This window comes from Aedes albopictus, chromosome 1, assembly GCF_035046485.1.
Source record: "Aedes albopictus strain Foshan chromosome 1, AalbF5, whole genome shotgun sequence".
NCBI lineage: Eukaryota > Metazoa > Arthropoda > Insecta > Diptera > Culicidae > Aedes > Aedes albopictus.
This window is the reverse complement of record NC_085136.1, coordinates 148,818,628-148,839,423: the sequence shown is the minus strand read 5'-3', so window position 1 is coordinate 148,839,423 and position 20,796 is coordinate 148,818,628. Positions and strand designations below refer to the sequence as shown.

The window sequence follows — 20,796 nt, the reverse complement described above, 5'->3', positions numbered from 1 at the left end:
CATTACTGGTCCATGACGACGATCCCTTCAACAACCACGGAATAGCTAATGTCCGGTTGCAAGTCAGCGCCAAACTAAATGTGAAGCATTTATTTTTACTTCGCTGGTATGTTTTTGTGCAAGTCCGCTGCTCTTTCACCTTTCGGAGACAAACGCTGGCGCAGTGGACCAGGGGAAAGAATTATGTAATTGCCCTTTCATTTTCTGTCTACAACTGTGTTGTTATCCTTTTGTCTATCGGCCACAACGACGGAACGGAAGGCTCTTGTTCCGATAGTTGCTTGCCCTGGCACAGTCAATGTTTGGAAATGCACATGAACATCCTCTCCATCGGGGAAAAAGGACGATGCCTGCATTAGGTGCCATTACGTTGTTGCTGCCGTATGCATCCCGATTCCGAAAGGGTTGTTATTAGCCCGAAAGAGTGGCAGATTTTCGTTTTCAAATTATTTATACCAGCTGATGTCGTTCGTGGCAGCCGGACGGCAGCTTTTGGGGTATGTGCAGCATGCAGCACGAGCGGTCCATCTCCGGTTTTAGAATTTAACGAGCCTTTCCGGATCAGAGCCAGTGTCCCCTGCCATGACGTTCCATTAAAAGGCTCACCAGTTCGGAATGCGCATTTGTGGGGGTAACAGTCCACAGAAGTCAAAAGTAGTTAGGCTCAGTTTTCCAATTTTTATCTTACCTGAAACCCCATGGCTCAGTTGGTGCTCGGAGAGAGCAGAAGTATTCTGCAAGTATCACACTAGGGAATACAAACATTATTGGTACGTTTGGAAAAGCCAACGATGATTTCGTTCTGAAAACTACTGGATGCCTCATGGAGAAAATTAAATGGTTGCATATTTAACCGAAATAACCCCCTGACTCATTCCAAAGATGGGATGCTGTTAGCATTGATTCAATGATGTTACCCATCAACACTTGAATCAGAAGCTTTCCGGAAAGAGACGATGATGGATGACAATTCGTCTTTAGTTATTGAACTATGGGTCATTCCACGCCAAGTGACCGACCGCTTGCAACCGACCATCACGGATTTGAACCAAATTTGGCTGAAACATTTGTTTAGATGGAAAAAGAAAAAATCCAAATTTTGGTGCCGATCGGATCACCCCTCGGCCCGTGGCAGCACCCCTCGTTTTGGCCGATATGAAAATTATCCTCTCTTTCTTTTATTTTTATCATTGAAACGATTGCACCTACACATTTTCGACCTTCGGCTTTTTTAAAGGAAATCGTTCAGGGAATCCAGAAAAAATATTATTTTTTTGGTACAGTGTTGCCAGATATCATATTTTTTAATTTTAAAACTAAAAATCGATTTTTCTCAAAATACGTATATTTTGATTTTAAAAATTTTGATTCCATCGTGTTTATCAGACGTTTTTCTATCGAAAAAGCTTAACTCCCCAAAGTAATTTGCGTCGTTCCTGAGATATAGCGTTTTTAAGAAAAAATATTCATTTTTTTCATTTAAAGTATCATATAAAATCAGGTGCAGTTTATAAATTTCGTAAGAAAAACATTGTTCGATGCCATATAATCACGTTTTGTGCTGATTTGAACAATATCGAGTATAAAAAGGATTAAAAAATTGTAACAGTATTGCCAGTTTACCTTTTTTATTATACCTTGAAACCTAACCTTCAAGTGTTTGACAATGTACAGGTTATTCTGAAAATGCGCACCATGTGTGTTGCAAAATGTGTGAACAGGATAAAAACAATACACATCTTCTCTAACGACCCTGCTGTTGACATTTTCTTCACAGACAAACAGACGTAACACCTAGAAAAATTTTCGCGAAAATCCATCGCCTAGTTCACACTAGGTGAAACGTCTAACGCTTAGAAAAATGATGTGCGCACTGCAATTTTTTCCAATGTTACGTCTGTTTATCTGTGTTTTCTTGTTTATGGTCCTATCTGACAAAATGACCCGATAATTGACAGTTATTGTTAGTTTGATAGTTAGCAATAAAAAAATTGGTTTATTGGAAAAGATGAGGATAAATTGTTAAAATATAAAATGTATCTATTGTGAAATTCATTTCAATTGTCATTTTATTCATTTCAACGATGTTGTAGATGGAAGTGTTGCCACACATGCCATTTTTATTGTAAACATCTAATTTACACAAAAGCTTTCGGAAATAGATAACACCAAATAAAAACAAATGATTTCTATTTTTATACATAACGAGCACATTTGGCAACACTGCATGAGTATTAGCATAGATGGCAACACAATTCATAATTGCTACTCCATGATTAATCGCAGCGAACGATTGTCGCTTTAGTTTGTGTGTTTGCTTATCAGCGACGACAGCAGCCACTTCGATCACTCACCAGCATTCTTCACCATTCGCCATTCATTCATTCGCTTGCGATCAAAACTGCGACGAACGGCAACGAATATCCATGTCAAGCAACTTGCGCATGGCTTTCCACTGGTGATGGGGTTACGTGCTTGATCATGACAATCCGTTTGCTGCATCTTTCTCGATTCGATTCAGCAAAAAGGAGTGAATATGAATGGAGTGAGGCGAATATACCGATCCTTAATATGATACTATACATTGTCGATCTGGGAGTCATCTATAATTGATCGAACAATCGATTTGATTTATCGGAATTAACATTCGCGTACAACCGATCTCTTTTCCATGCAAAAAAAGCCTAAGAAAAGTAGGCTCTAGGGAGCAAACGCCACTAATCCATTTCGCCACGAAGAACAAACAAAAAGTCATACCATATGCAATCACATCAATAGACAACACAATACCCAACACTGTTCTTCACTTCTCTGCCTGGGACAATAAAAGACATGATCTATTATTCGGCAATCCAGTAAGAGTAAACGCAATACCCGCACCTATTGTTTGCGTTTCCGCTAATTACTAGCATACTTGGCAACACTGCCGTAAAAATCAATCAAAAGATATTTTTACAGGGATTTTTATAAGGAGTTGGACCTTCGAATATAAAATAAAAATACTGAAGTCTGAGCTACCAGTTGCGCGACGATGCGTAGTATCTAATATTATCTAATTCCAAAGGATATCATACTTTATATTTTATCATATTCCATATTTTCAGGTTCAGCTTCTGAAATTAGCTGTGAGTCATTGAATGTAGTTATATCGAAATTACATTTTCAGCACTGTTGCTTATAAATACACTCATCAAATGTTTTCCTGAATATATTTTACGTCGATGTTGCCAAATGTACTAAACCTAAATAAAAAAAAAACTTTTGGCTTGTTAATTAGATTTCATACTAGTGTTCTAGTAAAATTAAGATTTCTACAATAAATATTACATATTTGGCAGCACTTCTGTTCAGATAATGTTAAAATATATGAAATTTGTTTAGAATTGATGATCTCAATCTCAGATACATTTTTTTTAGTTCAACAGGTTATGCTTGTCCATTACGATAGACTCATAATTGATGAACTGGCAACACTGTAACATTTTTTTAATCCTTTTTATACTTGATATTGTTGAAATCAACACAAAACGTCTTTGTATGGCACCGAACAATTTTTTTCCGAAATTCATAAACTGCACCTGATTTTATATGATACTTTATATGAAAAAAATGAATATTTTTTTCTTAAAAACGCTATATCTCAGGAACGATGCAAATTACTTTGGGGAGTTAAGCTTTTTCGATAGAAAAACGTCTGATAAACACGATGGAATCAAAATTTTTAAAATCAAAATATACGTATTTTGAGAAAAATCGATTTTTAGTTTTAAAATTAAAAAATATGATATCTGGCAACACTGTACCAAAAAATTAATATTTTTTCTGGATTCCCTGAACGATTTCCTTTAAAAAAGCCGAAGGTCGAAAATGTGTAGGTGCAATCGTTTCAATGATAAAAATGAAAGAAAGAGAGGATAATTTTCATATCGGCCAAAACGAGGGGTGCTGCCACGGGCCGAGGGGTGATCCGATCGGCACCAAAATTTGGATTTTTTCTTTTTCCATCTAAACAAATGTTTCAACCAAATTTGGTTCAAATCCGTGATGGTCGGTTGCAAGTTTTCACATTTTCTCGGTCACTTCATATGGAATGACCCCTATTGTTTTTGTGCTTAGATAAACAAATATTGTAGTATCCTGTTTTTATATTTTTGAATTACTTATCCAGTAGCACTAATTTCGTGATGCAAAATGGTGAGTTGTCAACCCAGAGCGTCAAACACAGCTCTAGTCTTCATATGTTCCTACCGCATGCTTCCATATGCCAATCAAAGACATAGATCGACATGAAGACATGCATCTTCACTGGAACGGAATTTTGAGTTGGTTGGAGTGGCTTCGGATGAGCTTCTTTCGTCCGTGCCAGTCGTCCAAGAGCACATTGTGGTTGACACGGCGTAGACCTCATCATCTTTCTTGAAATTACGTCGACCAGACCCAGCTTGCGATTGAACTGCTCGTCCTGGCAATAACTGCGGACAACGGGCTTCGGTTGATCGTGGTGTAGGTCCTACACTGTAGGAGATCCAGAACTGTCTTGATGTTCCAACCAAACATCTGCTGCGAAGGTGCCCTGCCGTTTAGGACACAAACAAATGGAAGATGTCCTGTATACCTGGAGGAAAGTCTGGAGCGTTTCGGAGATGTTCGTATGTGATGGAATTTTGACACGGCGAACACCAACGCAAAACCTTCCTGTTCGATCTGTCCATAATTTGCCTCTGCGGGGTGAGAGAGCGGCATGCATGGGCGATAGCTTTGGGCGAGCCGTCAGGTAGCTTATGTAGAAGGTACGCACCTATTCCAGTTTGCGACGCGTCGGCCGCAACGATGATTTCCAATGCCGGATCGTAGTGCGTGAGTAGCAGATCCGACTGTAGAACATCCTTGAACCGCTCGAATGACTTCTGGCACTCAGGGGACCGCGTAAACGTAGCATCTTTCTTTAACACCTAGTGGCTGCCGCTGTTGGTGCATCTCCTGGACAAACTTACCATGGAAATTTACAGCACCAAGGAACGATCGCTGGTAACAGATCTAGGATTATATGCACAGGACGAAAGATTTCCGGCCCCTGACCTCCAAGAGATTGAGGAGGAGGTTGGCCGGTTGAAAAACAAAAAAGCCGCTGGAGCAGATCAACTACCAAGCGATCTTCTAAAATACGGTGGAAAAGCACTGGTGAGAGCACTACACTGGGTCATTACCAAGATTTGGGAGGAGGAAGTATTACCGGAGGAATGGATGGAAGGTATCGTGTGTCCCAGCTACAAAAAGGGCGACAAGTTGGATTGCGGGAACTACCGCGCGATCACACTACTGAGCGCTGCCTACAAGATACCTCTCAAAGTTTATGCCGCCGTCTATCATCGATTGCAAAAGAGTTCGTGGGGCAATATCAGGCTTGATTTATGGGTGAACGCGCTACAACGGACCAGATGTTCGCCATCCGCCAGGTGTTGCAGAAATGCCGCGAATACAACGTGCCCACACATCACTTGTTCATCGATTTCGGCGTACGATACAATCGATCGAGAACAGCTATGGCAACAACAACAGGGACGGAGCAATAGCAGAAATCAGAGAGAAGACAGCATTAGTTAACCACACAGCAGCAATGGAACACTCGTTTAAGTTAGATGAAGTAGTAATAGTAGACAAGACACACAAATCAACCAACCTCCAATTCCTAGAGAGTTGTCACATATACAACACTGAGAAAACAGTAAACAGACGATCGGACACAGAAAATCTACACGCAACCTATGCAGGAATACTACACACATTTAAAAATGCTCTAAATAGAACCAAAACAAATCACACCAATAGACCTAACACAAACAGACCATAGACCATAATATTATTGACACACTTCCAAACTAGATAATTCATCCAAAGTTGACCCTGCTAAATTAGTGCTTTCCGTAATGCTACCACCCCCAAAACAAATTGTAAGTACACTTTAAAAATATTTCACACAAATCACACCATAATCTTTGTAAAATATCCACAACAGACTCTAGCAATATTGACATTTCAACGTTTAACAAATCCGATTAGACAAAAAAACGATACAAATTGGTAAGAAATTAAGCACTTATGACAACAGTACAGTAAATGACAACAAACAGTAAATAAACTACACTTTTAGAGTCCCTGAAGAAGCTTCCATACGAAGCGAAACATTGAATGAAAATTTAATCATCGTTTTCAATCAATTTGATGCCTGAATCGCCAACTAAACATACCCTTGTAGTGATTTTCTTTAGTTTTGCTGAACACCAGAACAGCATAGCCAACAACCCCTTGGAGCGGATTTTACACCAGGAGCGAGCCGGTTGAAACGATAGAGACCCAGGTACGTGTTGATTTTGAGGAGTTGCTTCGAGTCGTCGTCAACTTCTAATTGAAGGTAAGCATCAGCAACCGTTCAGCTTACTGAAAATGTCCGGGACAGGCAGCGGGTAGTGGTTGGACTTTAATGCAGCGTTCAGTTTGGTCGAGTAGTCGGCGCAGATTCGCACTTTGCCTCCGGGTTTCTTCACTGTGACAATTGGAGTATCCCACGGCGAGTATTCTACAGGCGTGATGATGCCCAGAGACTGGAGGCAGTCCAGTTCAACTTCAATCTTCTCCATGGACGTGGACGGAACTGGTATTTTCAGCTTGAAAACGGGTCTGGCTCGAAGCTTGAGATAATCTTCTTGCAGTGTCCGAGGCCGGGTTTGAACACATCAGGAAACGCTGCTTTGTACCGTTGAACAGAGCAGCAAACCTGGTTAGAGCAGCAAACCTGGTTGCAAATTGTTGATAACAGGGTGTTCATTAGATCGAGTAGCTCGATCCAGTACAGACCGAACAGGTTGATTGGGCTGTTGGTCACGTTGAACGTTGCTGTTTTAGCGACATATCCTAGCCTAACTGTCGATCGAAGTTCACCAAGTAGACGAAGTGAATCACCTGATTCCACCATTTCACCTCTCTGCCAGCAGAGCGTCTTGGGGTAATCAGCTTTCGTCTTCATCCTGTCCATGGATCCAGATCAGGTGGGAGTTTGCGCTGCTTGATTGCACTCACCTATTATTCTGTTCAACCAAGGCAGGGTCGTGTTTGAGGTTTTGTAGGCGTTGGCACTCGGTGATGAGTGGTTCCAGAGTGCATTCGCCTTCCACATTTATCTTGAACTTGGAATGAAGTCTCGTCCGGATGTCGGCGTCCATGTAAGATCGTAACCCGCAGATGAAAATCAGGCTCTAGAACTGATCCGCCGTGTGCTTGTTGAGGTCGAAATCTTCGCAGCGCCTGTTGATCGTGCCAGCGTACGTCAGGAAATCACCGGCGCCGTTCTTGGCCAACTGGAAACATACACACCAAACGCTTTCAGCAATATTTTGCTTAATTTTGCTGAGCTAAAGGTTCCAGCAATTTTTTTAGCTGAACTTTCAGCAAAGTTTGCTGAATTTCAGCAAAACGTTACTGGTGATCAGTAGAGTTTACTGAACATATCATATCATATTTTTTTCTGATTTTCAACAAATTTTTGCTGAAACCTTCAGCTCAGAAAAATTCAGCAAAATTTTGCTGAAACTCTCAATCGATTTTGGGTGTGTATGTAGCGGTTGCTAAACAACGAGATCCATACGCCGAAAAGCTCCTTCAGTTTCTTCATCGTCACCTCGAATGTGTACTCACGGGGTTGACTTGGCAGCACAAAATTGATGTACTTGTCGTGGACAAGCACACTAAGGCTCCGCAGCAACAATCGAACTTTCGCAGCATCGACCTATTTCGCGCCGTCCTCCAGGAAGAGGTCTTCGTACTTGCGGTACCAACGGTCGAAAACGAGACCATTCTCCGGCTCATACACGAACTCCCGGTTGTTGGAGGCCAGGGACTCCATGATGAATTCCGGATTCTCCGTGGGCCGATGGAAACGTGCATGCTGAAACGTTCCATCATCTACATCATCCGAGCGTTTTCTTTTCGCCATCTGCCGATTCTGATCCAGGATTTGTTGGTAGAGGTCGTGGAACTGGGCTTCTCCAGATTTCGCCATCCTGATTCTTGATTCGACAGTTCTTCATCCAGCGTTGGATTCGTTACTTCTCGTCGCCAAATGTTGTACTTCTTTATTCAAGGAAACTTAAGATGTCGCGAACGTAGGCGAGAGAGAATGGAACTTTCTGGAGCCCGGGTTTAACCCCTACCTCGAACTAGAGGGTCGACGATGGATACACGTACAATGTCCACCTGGTCACCGATCGTGTCCTATTGCTTCTGGAGGGTAACACCGATGAACTATCCAGCGATAGGACAGAATGGAGCGAAGTGAATCCTTCACTGGCACTGAACAAAGAGACTAGGGTACATAGGCGGGCGTACTTCAAAAATCTCTGCCAGGCAGCCAATACGACCCCTTGAGGTGATGCCTACAGAATAGTCATGACCAAAACTAAAGGCGCGTCAGCACCACCAGAACGCCCGAGATGCTGCCGAAGATCATGGAACATGGGCCCCCGTCCCCTAAGGCCAAACCGGCCAAAGTGAGTTGCCCCGGTGACGACCGACGAGCTCATCGCAATAGCCAAAAGTAGTTCAGAATGGCTGAACAGATGTGCCTAGACAGAGGCGAATTTCCGGAGAGGTGGAAAAGGCAAAGATTGGTTCTACTGCCCAAATCCGGGAAGCCACCTGGCGACCCGTCGGCACACAGACCTATCTGCCTTCTGGACACCGCCGGGAAACTGTTGGAACGGAACATTCTGTCGAGGCTTATGGTCCAAATAACTCTGGAATCTCGGATAACCAAACCGGCTTCCGGAAGGGTCGATCGACCATAAACGCTATTAGGACCGTAACAACAACGGCCTAGATAGCGCTCCAAAAGAAGCGAAGGAAAATCCGCTATTGCGCGTTCGTCACGCTGGACGTGAAGAATGCGTTCAACAGCGTCAGCTGGTCTACCATCGAGTGTGCCACCATACACCATCCAGGAGTCCCGGAAAGCCTATGTCGGTTGGTAGAGAGCTACTATCAGAACAGATTGTTCCGTCACGGCAAAATATGAGCTTCAACATCACCGCGGGGGTACCTCAGGGGGTCAGTCAAGTATGGAACGTGGCGCACGATCACGCGGCGTATTGAGGCGGTGAATAGAATAGAATAGAATAGCTATAGCTGACAGCGGTGAATTTGGTGCACGCACAGCTGAAAGTCACACACCATAAAACGAAGGTGGTGGTGATGAATAATCTCAAGTCTGGCGGGCGGTGGGCCCGATCAGCTCCAAGCGATCTGTCTGTCGCAGATGGGTGTCATGATTGATGACAAGCTGAACTTCTATAGTCACGTGGAATACGCCTGCCGAAGGGCAAGTATGGCGATCATGGCATTGTCGAAGACGATGTCAAACATCTTGACAATTGGCTCGAGCAGTGCCTAAGGGTGGCCAAAACACGGTAAAAGCTAGCAGGCATGAAGCCTTAGGGCTAGTCTCTTCTACGACAATACTCTCCATTGAACAAATTCTCGAGGTGATCTCTCAACCTGACAGCTAGTATATCTGTCAGCAAGTTAAATTCTCGATCACAGCAGATGGCGGGAGGAACGCACTCGGGCGCTGTCTTTATCTGAACGTCATTAACAGTTTCGTAAAATTTCTGCATATCATTCTGTTCTTCACTGTGTTGTGGCATTTTCCTCATCTGTTTTCGTGGTTAAATCTTTTCTTGGCTGCTCTCGCTTGCTTGTACCGCTTTTTATTCCATCCGATACCGGACACCGACACAAACATCAGGCTTCTGGAACATTTTATGATACGCATGTAGACAATTAGAATAGGTCGTACATTTAACCAAAAAAATGTTCAAAATGGAAATTCAGTTAAATTATATCCATTAATATTGCTATTATGTAACCGTTCATCACTATTGTAACTTCCAGGCCAACGAACTGAACACAATAAATTCATCAAAAGATACGTCACATAACGATCATACGACACCATATGTTACAACTTTGCGGTTAGGATGAACTTCACTCTAATTTCTGCCAACAGCACTCGTCACAGTACAAAGGAGCATCACATCGCTTCCCGAACACCAAAGACGACTTTTCCATCAAAGTTCCCTTTTTGGGCGTGAGCCGTACTTTTTGTACTCGTAATCGAAAGTAAATTTTGACGTTGCGGTTTTCTTTCTTAAAACGCTCGGGTCAAAGTCATACTGCTGTTCCGCGTGTAGGCTGTCGGTCGGCAAATAACAAAAACATTTTCTACGAATAAAAATTATCCTTACGCACGACGACGGCGACGAAGGGAAAATTCAGGACCCGTCATTATGCTGGTGTATTTAAAACAGCTGCAACGCTAACTGAGCGGATAACGAAGTCGACGAGCAACGACATGGTATGTTTCGTCCTTTAGCAGCTCAGCATCAACATGTAGAATCGAAGAAAATCTTCTAGTTATGGCGGCAACAGCAAAACATGTATCCTAATTAATCCCCCGTGGAAAGTGTCAAATCCTGACATTCAATTAACTTTAAGCCGTAAGTGTTGCGATAAAGACTCCTTCACTCGGTCATGGCAAAGAAAGCCGCCGGCCCTTATCACTGCTGGGCTTGCAAAAAAAGCCGCCGCCTTATAGCAGCGGCAACATCAACAGTACGCCCCGGGGCTTGTCATATGCACATATCATAGAGAGGGATACTAATTATGGAAATTTAATTCTGTTTCTCGAGCGTAGAGATTGACGCTGACTATGTGAAGGGTGTGGGAAAAGCGTGATAGCGGAAGGCGAGCCAAAATCGGCTGGACTAGCTGGGCCACGAGAGATAGCAAGTCAGTATCATTCCTTTAAACAGATATGAACGATTTCGGGTGCTATATAATACAAAAATAATATTGACATGGAGACAGTATTTACGATAGTAATGAAAAAAAAATGATTTACTTCCATACTCATACTCACTGGTTTTCGAACGAGGCTCTCTTGGTCCATCAACGGTCACCTTGATTGCTTTGGCGTAGGTTGTCACTTGAGGCGGGGTGGTGGAGATTGTGATAGAAAGTGTGAAGCTTTTCCCTGTGAAAATAAATAGAGATATTGGTACCAATGAATCGTTTTGAATATCAGAAAATGAGGGTGTTAAATGTTTTTATCTATACTAGGTATCAAGATATCGTACTACCCCGTGACGTGGGTAGATCAACTTAAAATGGTGCGTTGCGGTGTAAGATCTACCAAATCAAATTTTGATCTTGATATTTACTGTTTTTATAAATATTCCAAGATCAAAGTTTGATGCACTGTTTTTGTGTTTTGTAGTATTTTTGTTTCAATGTACTGCTAATTAACATTTTATTTCAGCTGGATTCAGGTAAATTTATCGTATGCTATAAATAATATTGAAAACTTTGTAACTGTGGCGAGCGTATCACTAATATGTAGCTTATTTGACGTACGATGTTATTTTATATTTCAGATTATCAACCGAAGAATCTAGTAATTCAACCAAATGCCATCAAAATGACGAGGAAACCAGGATGAATTGGGCAGACAACTGATTCGAAGCAGTCTAACAATGGTGTGCCGGATCGTTGACCAAGCGTATCCTTTGGAGTTTACCCTTCCACTAACAACACCCAAATTCCCGTAACACTTAGGCCTGAGAGATCGTAGAGTTGTCTACATTTTTCATAGGTGTCCAAAACTAACCATCCTTTCCCATCCCTCAGCAGTCGCAAGCACGTGGCCAGGACAGTGCTCGACCATTGGAGGATTGCATTAGTCTTGTCCAAGAGTCAGAGATTAGTCTCAAATCTTTGTACTTTGGTTCGGACGGGAAGGAGGCAACCCTCAGAACAGCGGTCTAGGACTGTACCACCTACGAATTTGTGCGACTCGCTCAATGCTAATGCTAACAGGGTACCATGATATCGTACCGCACGGTGTTAAAATTCGATTTTTATCGAACTTTCATGTAGGGACCTCATTTTTTCTTTGGCAATGATTAATGTTTGGGCGATATGGGGTGCATCCATTAAGTACGTCACGCTCAGAGGGAAGGGGAGGTGGTTATCTGGAAAGTGTGACAAACAATCGGCGAAAATGTTCCCATGTACGGGACGTATTTAGGATAAAAACAGTATTTAATAAATTTTAGTATGGAAAATAACCAAAAGCTTAGATAAATAAAAAAAAATTCTCGATGGAATATTTTATTATTCTATCCAATATTAAATTCAGCCATAATGCTGATTTTCTGCGAAAATCCGAAACACATGAAAGTTGGATAATAATCGATATTCTGACACCGTGTACCGTTAAGCAAATTATAATTAACATGAACCATATCGATTAGGATTGGGCTGCAAAACGGTGAGTCGATAAGGAGAGCGTCCAACATAGCTCTGGTCCTCACAAGTTCCTACCTCATGCTTCCACGGGTCAAACGATGACAAAGACCGCCAGCTAAGAGTTGCGTGCTTAGCTGGCAGTGCAGCCTGGGTACTGTTGTCCTTTTGGCTTCAGCTTAATTGAGGAGGTACGACCCGAGCGTCTGTTCACCAAGGAGGTGCGGCTCAAACAACGTTTGTTCTGGCATCCGGCGGCTGAGTAAGAAATGCTGCCCAACGCCCAGCTAGATCCAAGGACCCAAGGTGGTAGCCCCATCAGCGTGGTCGTCCCAGTGTTGGTTGGGACGTTAAACAGAACTGGCACGATGGCCCTCCGGCGAGACAGGAGTGTTGGCGAGGCCCAATAAGCCAACCGTAAAAATCCCCATTGCGATTAACATAGGAGAAAATACGACTCGATACAATCGGCAAAGACCAACGCGACGAAATAAGGACTACATTGCAAGTCACTAGGTTTCGCAGGATGTGACAGGATAATTTACGACGAACTACATCCCCGCAAATTCGACATCGTGCCGTTGCACGAACTTTGTTGGACCGGACAGAAAGTGTGGAAAAGCGGGCATCGAGCGGCTACTTTCTACCAAAGCTGTGGCACCACCAATGAACTGGGAACAGGATTTATAGTGTTGGGCATGATGCGACAACGTGTGATCGGGTGGCAGCCGATCAACGCAAGGATGTGCATGTTGAGAGTTAAGGGCCGTTTCTTCAACTACATCATCATTAACGTCCACTGCCCACACGAAGGGAGACCCGATGACGAGAAAGAAGCGTTCTACGCGCAGTTAGAGCAAACATACGATGGTTGCTCACCGCGTGACAAGAAAATCGTTGTCAACGACATGAACGCGCAGGTAGGAAGGGAGGAAATTTACAGAGTGGTAATCGGGCAAAACAGCCTACACGCCGTATCGAATAATAACGGCCAGCGATGCGTAAACTTTGCATCCTCCCGTGGTATGGTAGTCCGAAGCACCTTCTTCCCCCGCAAAGATATCCACAAAGCCACCTGGAGATCACCCGACCATCAAACAGAAAACCAAATCGACCACGTTCTAATCGACGGTAAATTCTTCTCGGATATAACCAATGTCCGCACATACCGTAGTGCGAACATAGGTTCGGATCACTACTTAGTCGCTGTATGTATGCGCTCAAAACTTTCGACGGTTATCAGCACGCGTCGAAGTCGAACGTCGCGGCTCAACATCGAGCGGCTGCGAAACATTGAAGTATCTCAAGACCACACGCAGCAGTTAGCAGTGGCCCTACCAACGGAAGAGTAGCTTGGCGCAGCTACACTTGAAGATGGCTGGAAGGACATCCGATCCGCCATAGGTAGTACCTCGGCTACAGCACTAGGCTTTGCGACTCCGAATCACAGACACGACTGGTACGACGGCGAATATGAATAGTTGAGAAACGAAACGAATGCAGCATGGGCGAGAATGCTGCAACACCGTACGAGAGCGAATGAGGCGCGTTACAAACAGGCGCGGAACAGGCAGAACTCAGTCTTCCGGAAGAAGAAGCGCCAGCAGGAAGAACGAGATCGCGAAGCGGTGGAAGAGCTGTACCGCGCTAAGGACACACGAAAGTTCTACGAGAAGCTGAACCGCTCGCGCAGAGGCTTCATGCCACAAGCCGACATGTGCCGAAATAATTACGGGAATATTCTTACGAGCGAGCGTGAGGTGGTCGACAGGTGGCGGCAGCATTACGATGAGCACCTCAATGTCGACGTTGCAAGTACCGAAGGTGGCGTGGTAACAGATTTAGGAGTATGTGCACAGTACGAAAGACTTCAAGAGATTGAGGAGGAGGTTGGCCGGTTGAAAAACAACAAAGCCGCTGGGGCAGATCAACTACCAAGCGAGCTTCTAAAATACGGTGGAGAGCACTACACTGGGTCATTACCAAGATTTGGGAGGAGGAAGTATTACCGGAGGAATGGATGGAAGGTATCGTGTGTCCCATCTACAAAAAGAACGACAAGTTGGATTGCGGGAACTATCGCGCGATGACACTACTGAGCGCTGCCTACAAGGTACTTTCCCAAATTTTATGCCGCCGTCTGTCACCGATTGCAAGAGAGTTCGTGGGGCAATATCAGGCTTGATTTATGGGTGAACGCGCTACAACGGACAGATGTTCTCCATCCACCAGGTGTTGCAGAAATTCCGCGAATACAACGTGCCCACACATCACTTGTTCATCGATTTCAAATCGGCGTATGATGCAATCGATCGAGAACAGTTATGGCAGATTATGCACGAATACGGATTCTCGGATAAACTGATACGATTGATCAAGGCGACGATGGATCAAGTGATGTGCGTAGTTCGAGTATCAGGGACACTCTCGAGTCCCTTCGAATCTCGCAGAGGGTTACGGCAAGGTGATGGTCTTTCGTGCTTGCTGTTCAACATTGATTTAGAGGGTGTAATAAGGAGAGCGGGGATAAACTCGAGTGGGACGATTTTCACGAAGTCCGTTCAGCTGTTTGTTTTCGCTGATGACATTGATATTATAGCTCGTAAATTTGAGACGATGGCGGAAACGTACATTCGACTAAAGAAAGAGTGAAGCCAGGCGAATCGAATTAGTCATTAATGTGTCGAAGACAAAGTACATGATGACAAAGTGCTCCAGGAAGGCATCACCGCGCCTGCCGAATCCGAATTTCCATCGACGGTGAAGAAATTGAGGCGGTTAAAGAATTTGTGTACTTGGGCTCACTGGTGCCCGCCAACAAAGATACCAGCAGAGAAATTCAGAGACTAATTGTGGCAGGAAATCGAGCTTACTTTGGACTCCGCAGAATCCTACGATCGAACGAAGTTCGCCGTCACACGAAGTTAACTATCTACAAAACGCTGATTCGACCGGTAGTCCTCTATGAGCACGAAGCATGGATCCTACGTGCAGAGGACCAACGCGCCTTTGGAGTTTTCGAATGGAAGATGTTGCGTACCATCTACGGCGGAGTGCAGATGGACTTGGAGGGGCGAATGCACCACGAGCTGCATCAGCTGCTGAGAGAACCAACCATCGTCCACATCGTGAAAATCGGGAGGCTGCAGTGGTCGGGTCACGTCATCAGAATGTCGGACAACAACCAAATTAAAATGGTTCTCGAGAGCCATTCAACCGGTACAAAGAAGACGTGCTGAGCAGCAAGGTAGGTGGGCCGATCAAGTGCAGGACTATTTGCGGACCCTTCGCAAAGTGCGGAACTGGAGACGCACAGCTATGAACCGATTACAATTGAGACGACTCCTACTGGTGGTTTGTGTTCGATCGAATACGAGGCAAACTGAGTTTTTTTCAGAGAACACTGATGACGAAGGTAGAGAATCGTAATGAGCAAAAAGAAAGTTATTGTTTTTATCGAGTGAGAATTTCCAAAGAAACAAATTACGACCCATCATAATCAATGATTCATAATGCACCGATTCTAGCCACAACACACATGAAACCCCTTTGTCACCTCCAAACTGCATTTGCCACATCATTGATATACATTTTTGGGAAATGCAGAGTTCATAAAATTTCACCGCAAACCATTTAGATGTCTCTTGTTCACTTTCCGTTTCTGTGGTGGTGGTTCCGGTGATGCGTGTTCGACCAAAAAAAAACCTAAAATGGAGTCAGACTTAAGTTCCCACTAACCGACATTTGCCGTCGGTCCCCGAAGAAGGGGGTAGACTCTCCGACGGCCAGAGCTACCCTCATCCTCCGTCCGCATCATGGGCGGCAGCCTTTCGGGAGAGATTAACCACATCGAGAAAACCAAACACTTCGGTTTGGTTTCATAGCTAATTGATTTTCAGCGATTCTTCCCAAATGTATGACCGAGGGCCGGAATACAGCTCTGACAACTTCCAGGCTGTTGCGTACCTCTAGTGCGGGTTTTACGGTGGTGACGACCTGCCGTCGCTGCTCTGCGGTGTTGTGGTAGTTGAACTGGGCCAAACATTTGCTCGCCGCAAACTTTGATTTGCACCTATAAATTATAAAATTTCGGGTTTTGAGGTTATGCCGAGGGAGGTTCAGCTGAAAGTGAGTGTGCGCGCGCCGCAGTCGGCAGCGGTTTCAAGGAACAAGGAGCAGTAATTAATGACGAAATTTAACGAGTTTTTTTTTCTACCAGACGAAATGGTCGGATCGCGTCCGACGAGCTTCCGAAGGCAGTTGCGCATAGCGCAAACGTAATCGATTACCAAGGTGAGCGTCCGTAAATTACTCAACGCGATTCTTCAAAGCATTAAAATGAAGTGTTAATGCTACTTTAATATTTTTAAATCACAGCTTAAATCATTTTTACGACGTCATAATCCGCTCACACTTTGCTACACTTTTTCCATTCCGTCGGATCTTTAGAGTCCATGCGCGCGCGCTTTGTTCTCGAAACCCATCTGGAGGCAATCCATTTTCGTGCACTGAAGGTTTGATCCTTTACCTCCAAGCCGCTGAATCCCGATCAGAGAGAGAACCTCCATCACTCTTCATTTGTCCCAGGCCGATGCTGTATAGAGATATGCTTTCGAAGGAATGGGCAAAAATAATTAATGGCCGTTATTTACAACAATGAAATATATTCCCCTGTGCCGTAGAGCAACACGTAACCAACGTTTAGCGGTTTTAGAGGAACCGCCTACAACAATATAACTAGCCGGGCGTGTTGGCTTCAACGGCAACATGATGCCTTCTGCATTGAAAATGGAACCGCAGCTGTAAACCTGCAAATTAAGTACCTCTGTTAAACGCCATACGGATACATTTGAAACGTTTTGTGTTTTATTCAAATTTAATACTTATAGAAAAGCATCTCCAATACCTCGATTGCAATCAGTTTCGAATGTATTTTTTGAATAACGTAGAAGAGATTCCCATGGCTGCAAAGCAGCAAGTGTCCATATATTTCTAAGCTTCTTTAATTGAATATAGAATTGTATTTTCACTTCCTAGATAGGCAATGCGGCAACTGATGCAGAGATTGAACCACTTGCTGACAAACTGCAGGATAGCTTCGTCCAATAACACCCTAACTGCGGCTGAAAGTCTTCGGCAAAAGATGCCTCGAAGAAAATGTTGACCATCGAAAAGACACAGATGAACTCAGCATTTGTAATTTATCGTTTAAATGCAAGCTGAGCTGTATGCCTGGGACGAAGAAAGTGTCGCTGGTAATCGGAACAGAAAGAGTGAAAACTATTAGCTCAAACCACAAGATGTCTCAACTTAAAGCTTGTCGGATGGGTATCTGTTGCTTGTGCGGCAATTTGTGTTTTCTGAAACAAATTTACTGAAATGAGTCGGCACTCGGCAGCACTACACATCAGTGCTGCTCAACCCTTTTCTCATTGTTTTTAATCATTTTTTGGGCGATGTGTCAGCGAAAATAAAGATTACATGGAATATTATACCACAAAATAAAGTCTTAGGTTTATCAAGATAACCAAATGTAAAAATTTGCAATCGGTAATAATATAAGCTACTCCTGTCCTTGCTGTTGAATGGGCACGACCAAGTTTTCTACTTATGTATTTGCACCGCAAGCTAAGGGTACGGCCAGAGTGGACGCGTCACGCGACGCGACGCGGATTTCCCATACGATTTGACAGCTTCTTATTATTGATTGTTATTTCCTCTGCGTGCAAATTTCCGCGTCGCGCCGCGTGACGCGCCCACTCTGGCCGGCACCTAAGGGTATAAGTTAAATTCAACTTTTCATGCATGCTTCTAGAAGCTTTTAAATTCAGCTTTTGTTAAATGTTTAAAACACTTTGACATTCATGTAACAGAAACACTTAAATTTCTAAATTGGGAAAAGAAATACACGTGCTCCGGTAGCAATCGAACCGACGACTCCCAATCCGCTAGACGGGTGCTTCTATTCCTGCAAGCTACGAAACCATTTGAACTTGACTATCTTCGTCGCCTGATGGTGTAGAACTGAACTCGATCCTTATCCTACCTAAAATGAAGCTATTAGCTGAAGTACGTGATTATCATGCAGAGGACCTTGGATCGAATCCTACTCCCGACATATTCACAAAAAGTGAGTTCTTTCTTCGGAAGAGCAGAAGAACGTGGGCCCCGAGATGAACTAGTCCCGGGTTAAAAATTTCGCTAATAAAGACAAAAAAGGTAACAAAACACACGGTGCTTAAATCGTCACAGTGTGAAGAGGGTTGAATATTAGGGTGTCCCTTATATTGCAAAAAAATTAAATAGCCAAAAGACCTTCATTGGAAAACAAAAGACTGTCTCAAAATTCCGTATCCCAAGGCTACGTATAGTGATCCCTCTAAAGGCCTGAACTTCTCAAAATGTGTGTGATTTTTTGATTATGGCTTAGGCTAACCAAGAAAAGTGGAAATTACAACGTTAAATTCTTTCAATTTCATGCACACAACAGAAATCGTGAGTAGCTGTGGCAGCTTTAGACCATGCAGAATCTAAATGCCTTCTAACTGATGACGTCTCTGAACTTAACGGTGATATTGATGCCACCATAATTTTAGGTCATTTCAAAAGACAAGAACAAATTGTTCGTTAACCCGTTACGCCCAAGGTACCCCACAATTTTAACATTCATTAGTACTCATTAATATTTGTTATTGAAAATTGACAATAAATTAAAAATGATTTTACAAAAAAAAAAAACTGGGAGCCTATGGTGTAGTTCCAAAAAAGATCTTAAATGTGGGTCCTCAACCTCTTATATTTTTTTTTCAAACTCTATTTCAGCGCAGCTTCTACTACCGTTATATTCTGATCCGTATCGACACATTGCATCAATAAGAAGTGAAAAGTACGATAACTTCTCAAAAAGAATAAGAAAACGACTGTCAGATGACATCGTGGTTAACTAGAGATATCTAGGTGCACCAAAAAGCCTAATTCTCTCTGTTTCTCTATTTTTCTCTCACTCTTCCACTCTCGTTAGCTCTAACTTACGCTGGAGGATGATTCCCTGTAGAAATCCCTGAAAATCGAACCAAGAGGAATCCCTGAAGAAATTCTATCAGGAACCCTACAGAAATCCTTTAAGAAATCCCGGAAGAGATCTTTGAAGAAATTGTATCAGGAGTTCCCGAATGAATGCCGAGTAGAAAACTTATAAAAATCCTTTCAAGATTTTCTAAAGTAATTACAACGGAAATCCTTGAAGGAATTCCGTGAGGATTTGCTAGAAGAATTCTGTAAGGCACACAGTTCGAAAAAAAAACCTGTAGAGCGATTCCAAGCAACAGCATCAAAATTAAGGAAATTTTTTAATTCATGATTTTCTATTGAACTGAAACTTTGCACAGTTTTTCAGTTCCATCTAAATCGCCATTTTTCAATATCAAATTTTTATTTTGAATCACGACTAACTTTTCGAAAGGGTGTATGTGAAAATGGTTCAATAATATTCAAAAATCTGTACAGCCAAAATGGTTCGTTCGATTGCTATGAATTTTTCAGCAAAGTTAGATAACTAAATGGTGATTCCTATGAAAATATACACTGTGAAAAAAACATCTTTTTTAACATTAAAAATATCATTTTTGTCACAAAAACTCAAATATCTCAAAACCCTATCTTTTTACCAACGCAATTTTTTTAGGGAAGACGGTCCATTGTATTAGCAATCTACCATAAAAATTTGGTGATGGTAAACTAATAAACAAAAAAGTTATAACATTTCAAACATTTCACAATTTTCACATTTGGTAAATATTTGTTTTCTGTGTAAATTATTTCGGTCAGAAATCGCAGTTTGATGCTGATTTTATTGTTCAGCAAAGTTAGATAACTAAATGGTGATTCCTAAGAAAATATACACTGTGAAAAAAAATCTTTTTTAACATTAAAAAATATCATTTTTGTCACAAAAACTCAAATATTTCAAAACCCTATCTTTTTACCAACGCATTTTTTTTAGGGAAAACGGTCCATTGTATTAGCAATCTACCATAAAAATTTGGTGATGATAAACTAATAAACAAAAATGTTATGACAATTCAAACATTTCACAATTTTCACATTTAGTAATAATTTTTTTTAGTGTAAATTAGGCTAATACAAATTTCGATTTTCTCTTATGTCACCGCCCCCTCGGAAAATTTTGGTCGGAATTCAACATTTTGAGGGGGGCACAAATAAAATGTTCAAGAAAATCAACAAATTTAAGGTGTAATTCGAGTTCCACAGAAACTTTCTTAATAAATCCGATGAGTTTATCTATGTTGCCTAATTGTTTGGATATTTTTCCATCGAATACATTTATTATTTATCATCCTCCCCCTTAACGAGTCAACGAGCGCTGTGACAAAAGAAGAAAATGAGATTTGTTCCTGCCTTTATTTCGGCCGGAAATCGCAG

General features: G+C 42.6%; 1 protein-coding gene across 1 annotated transcript in view; it reads right to left on the bottom strand.

The window, feature by feature from the left end:
* The window catches only part of LOC109421880 (protein lozenge), a 131,107-nt gene that overhangs the window by 53,057 nt on the left and 57,254 nt on the right, over positions 1 to 20,796 (bottom strand). The window contains exon 4 of the mRNA XM_029861755.2: positions 10,970 to 11,083. Within this exon, the coding sequence (XP_029717615.2) occupies positions 10,970 to 11,083 (114 nt within the window). The remainder of the gene's footprint in view (positions 1 to 10,969; positions 11,084 to 20,796) is intronic.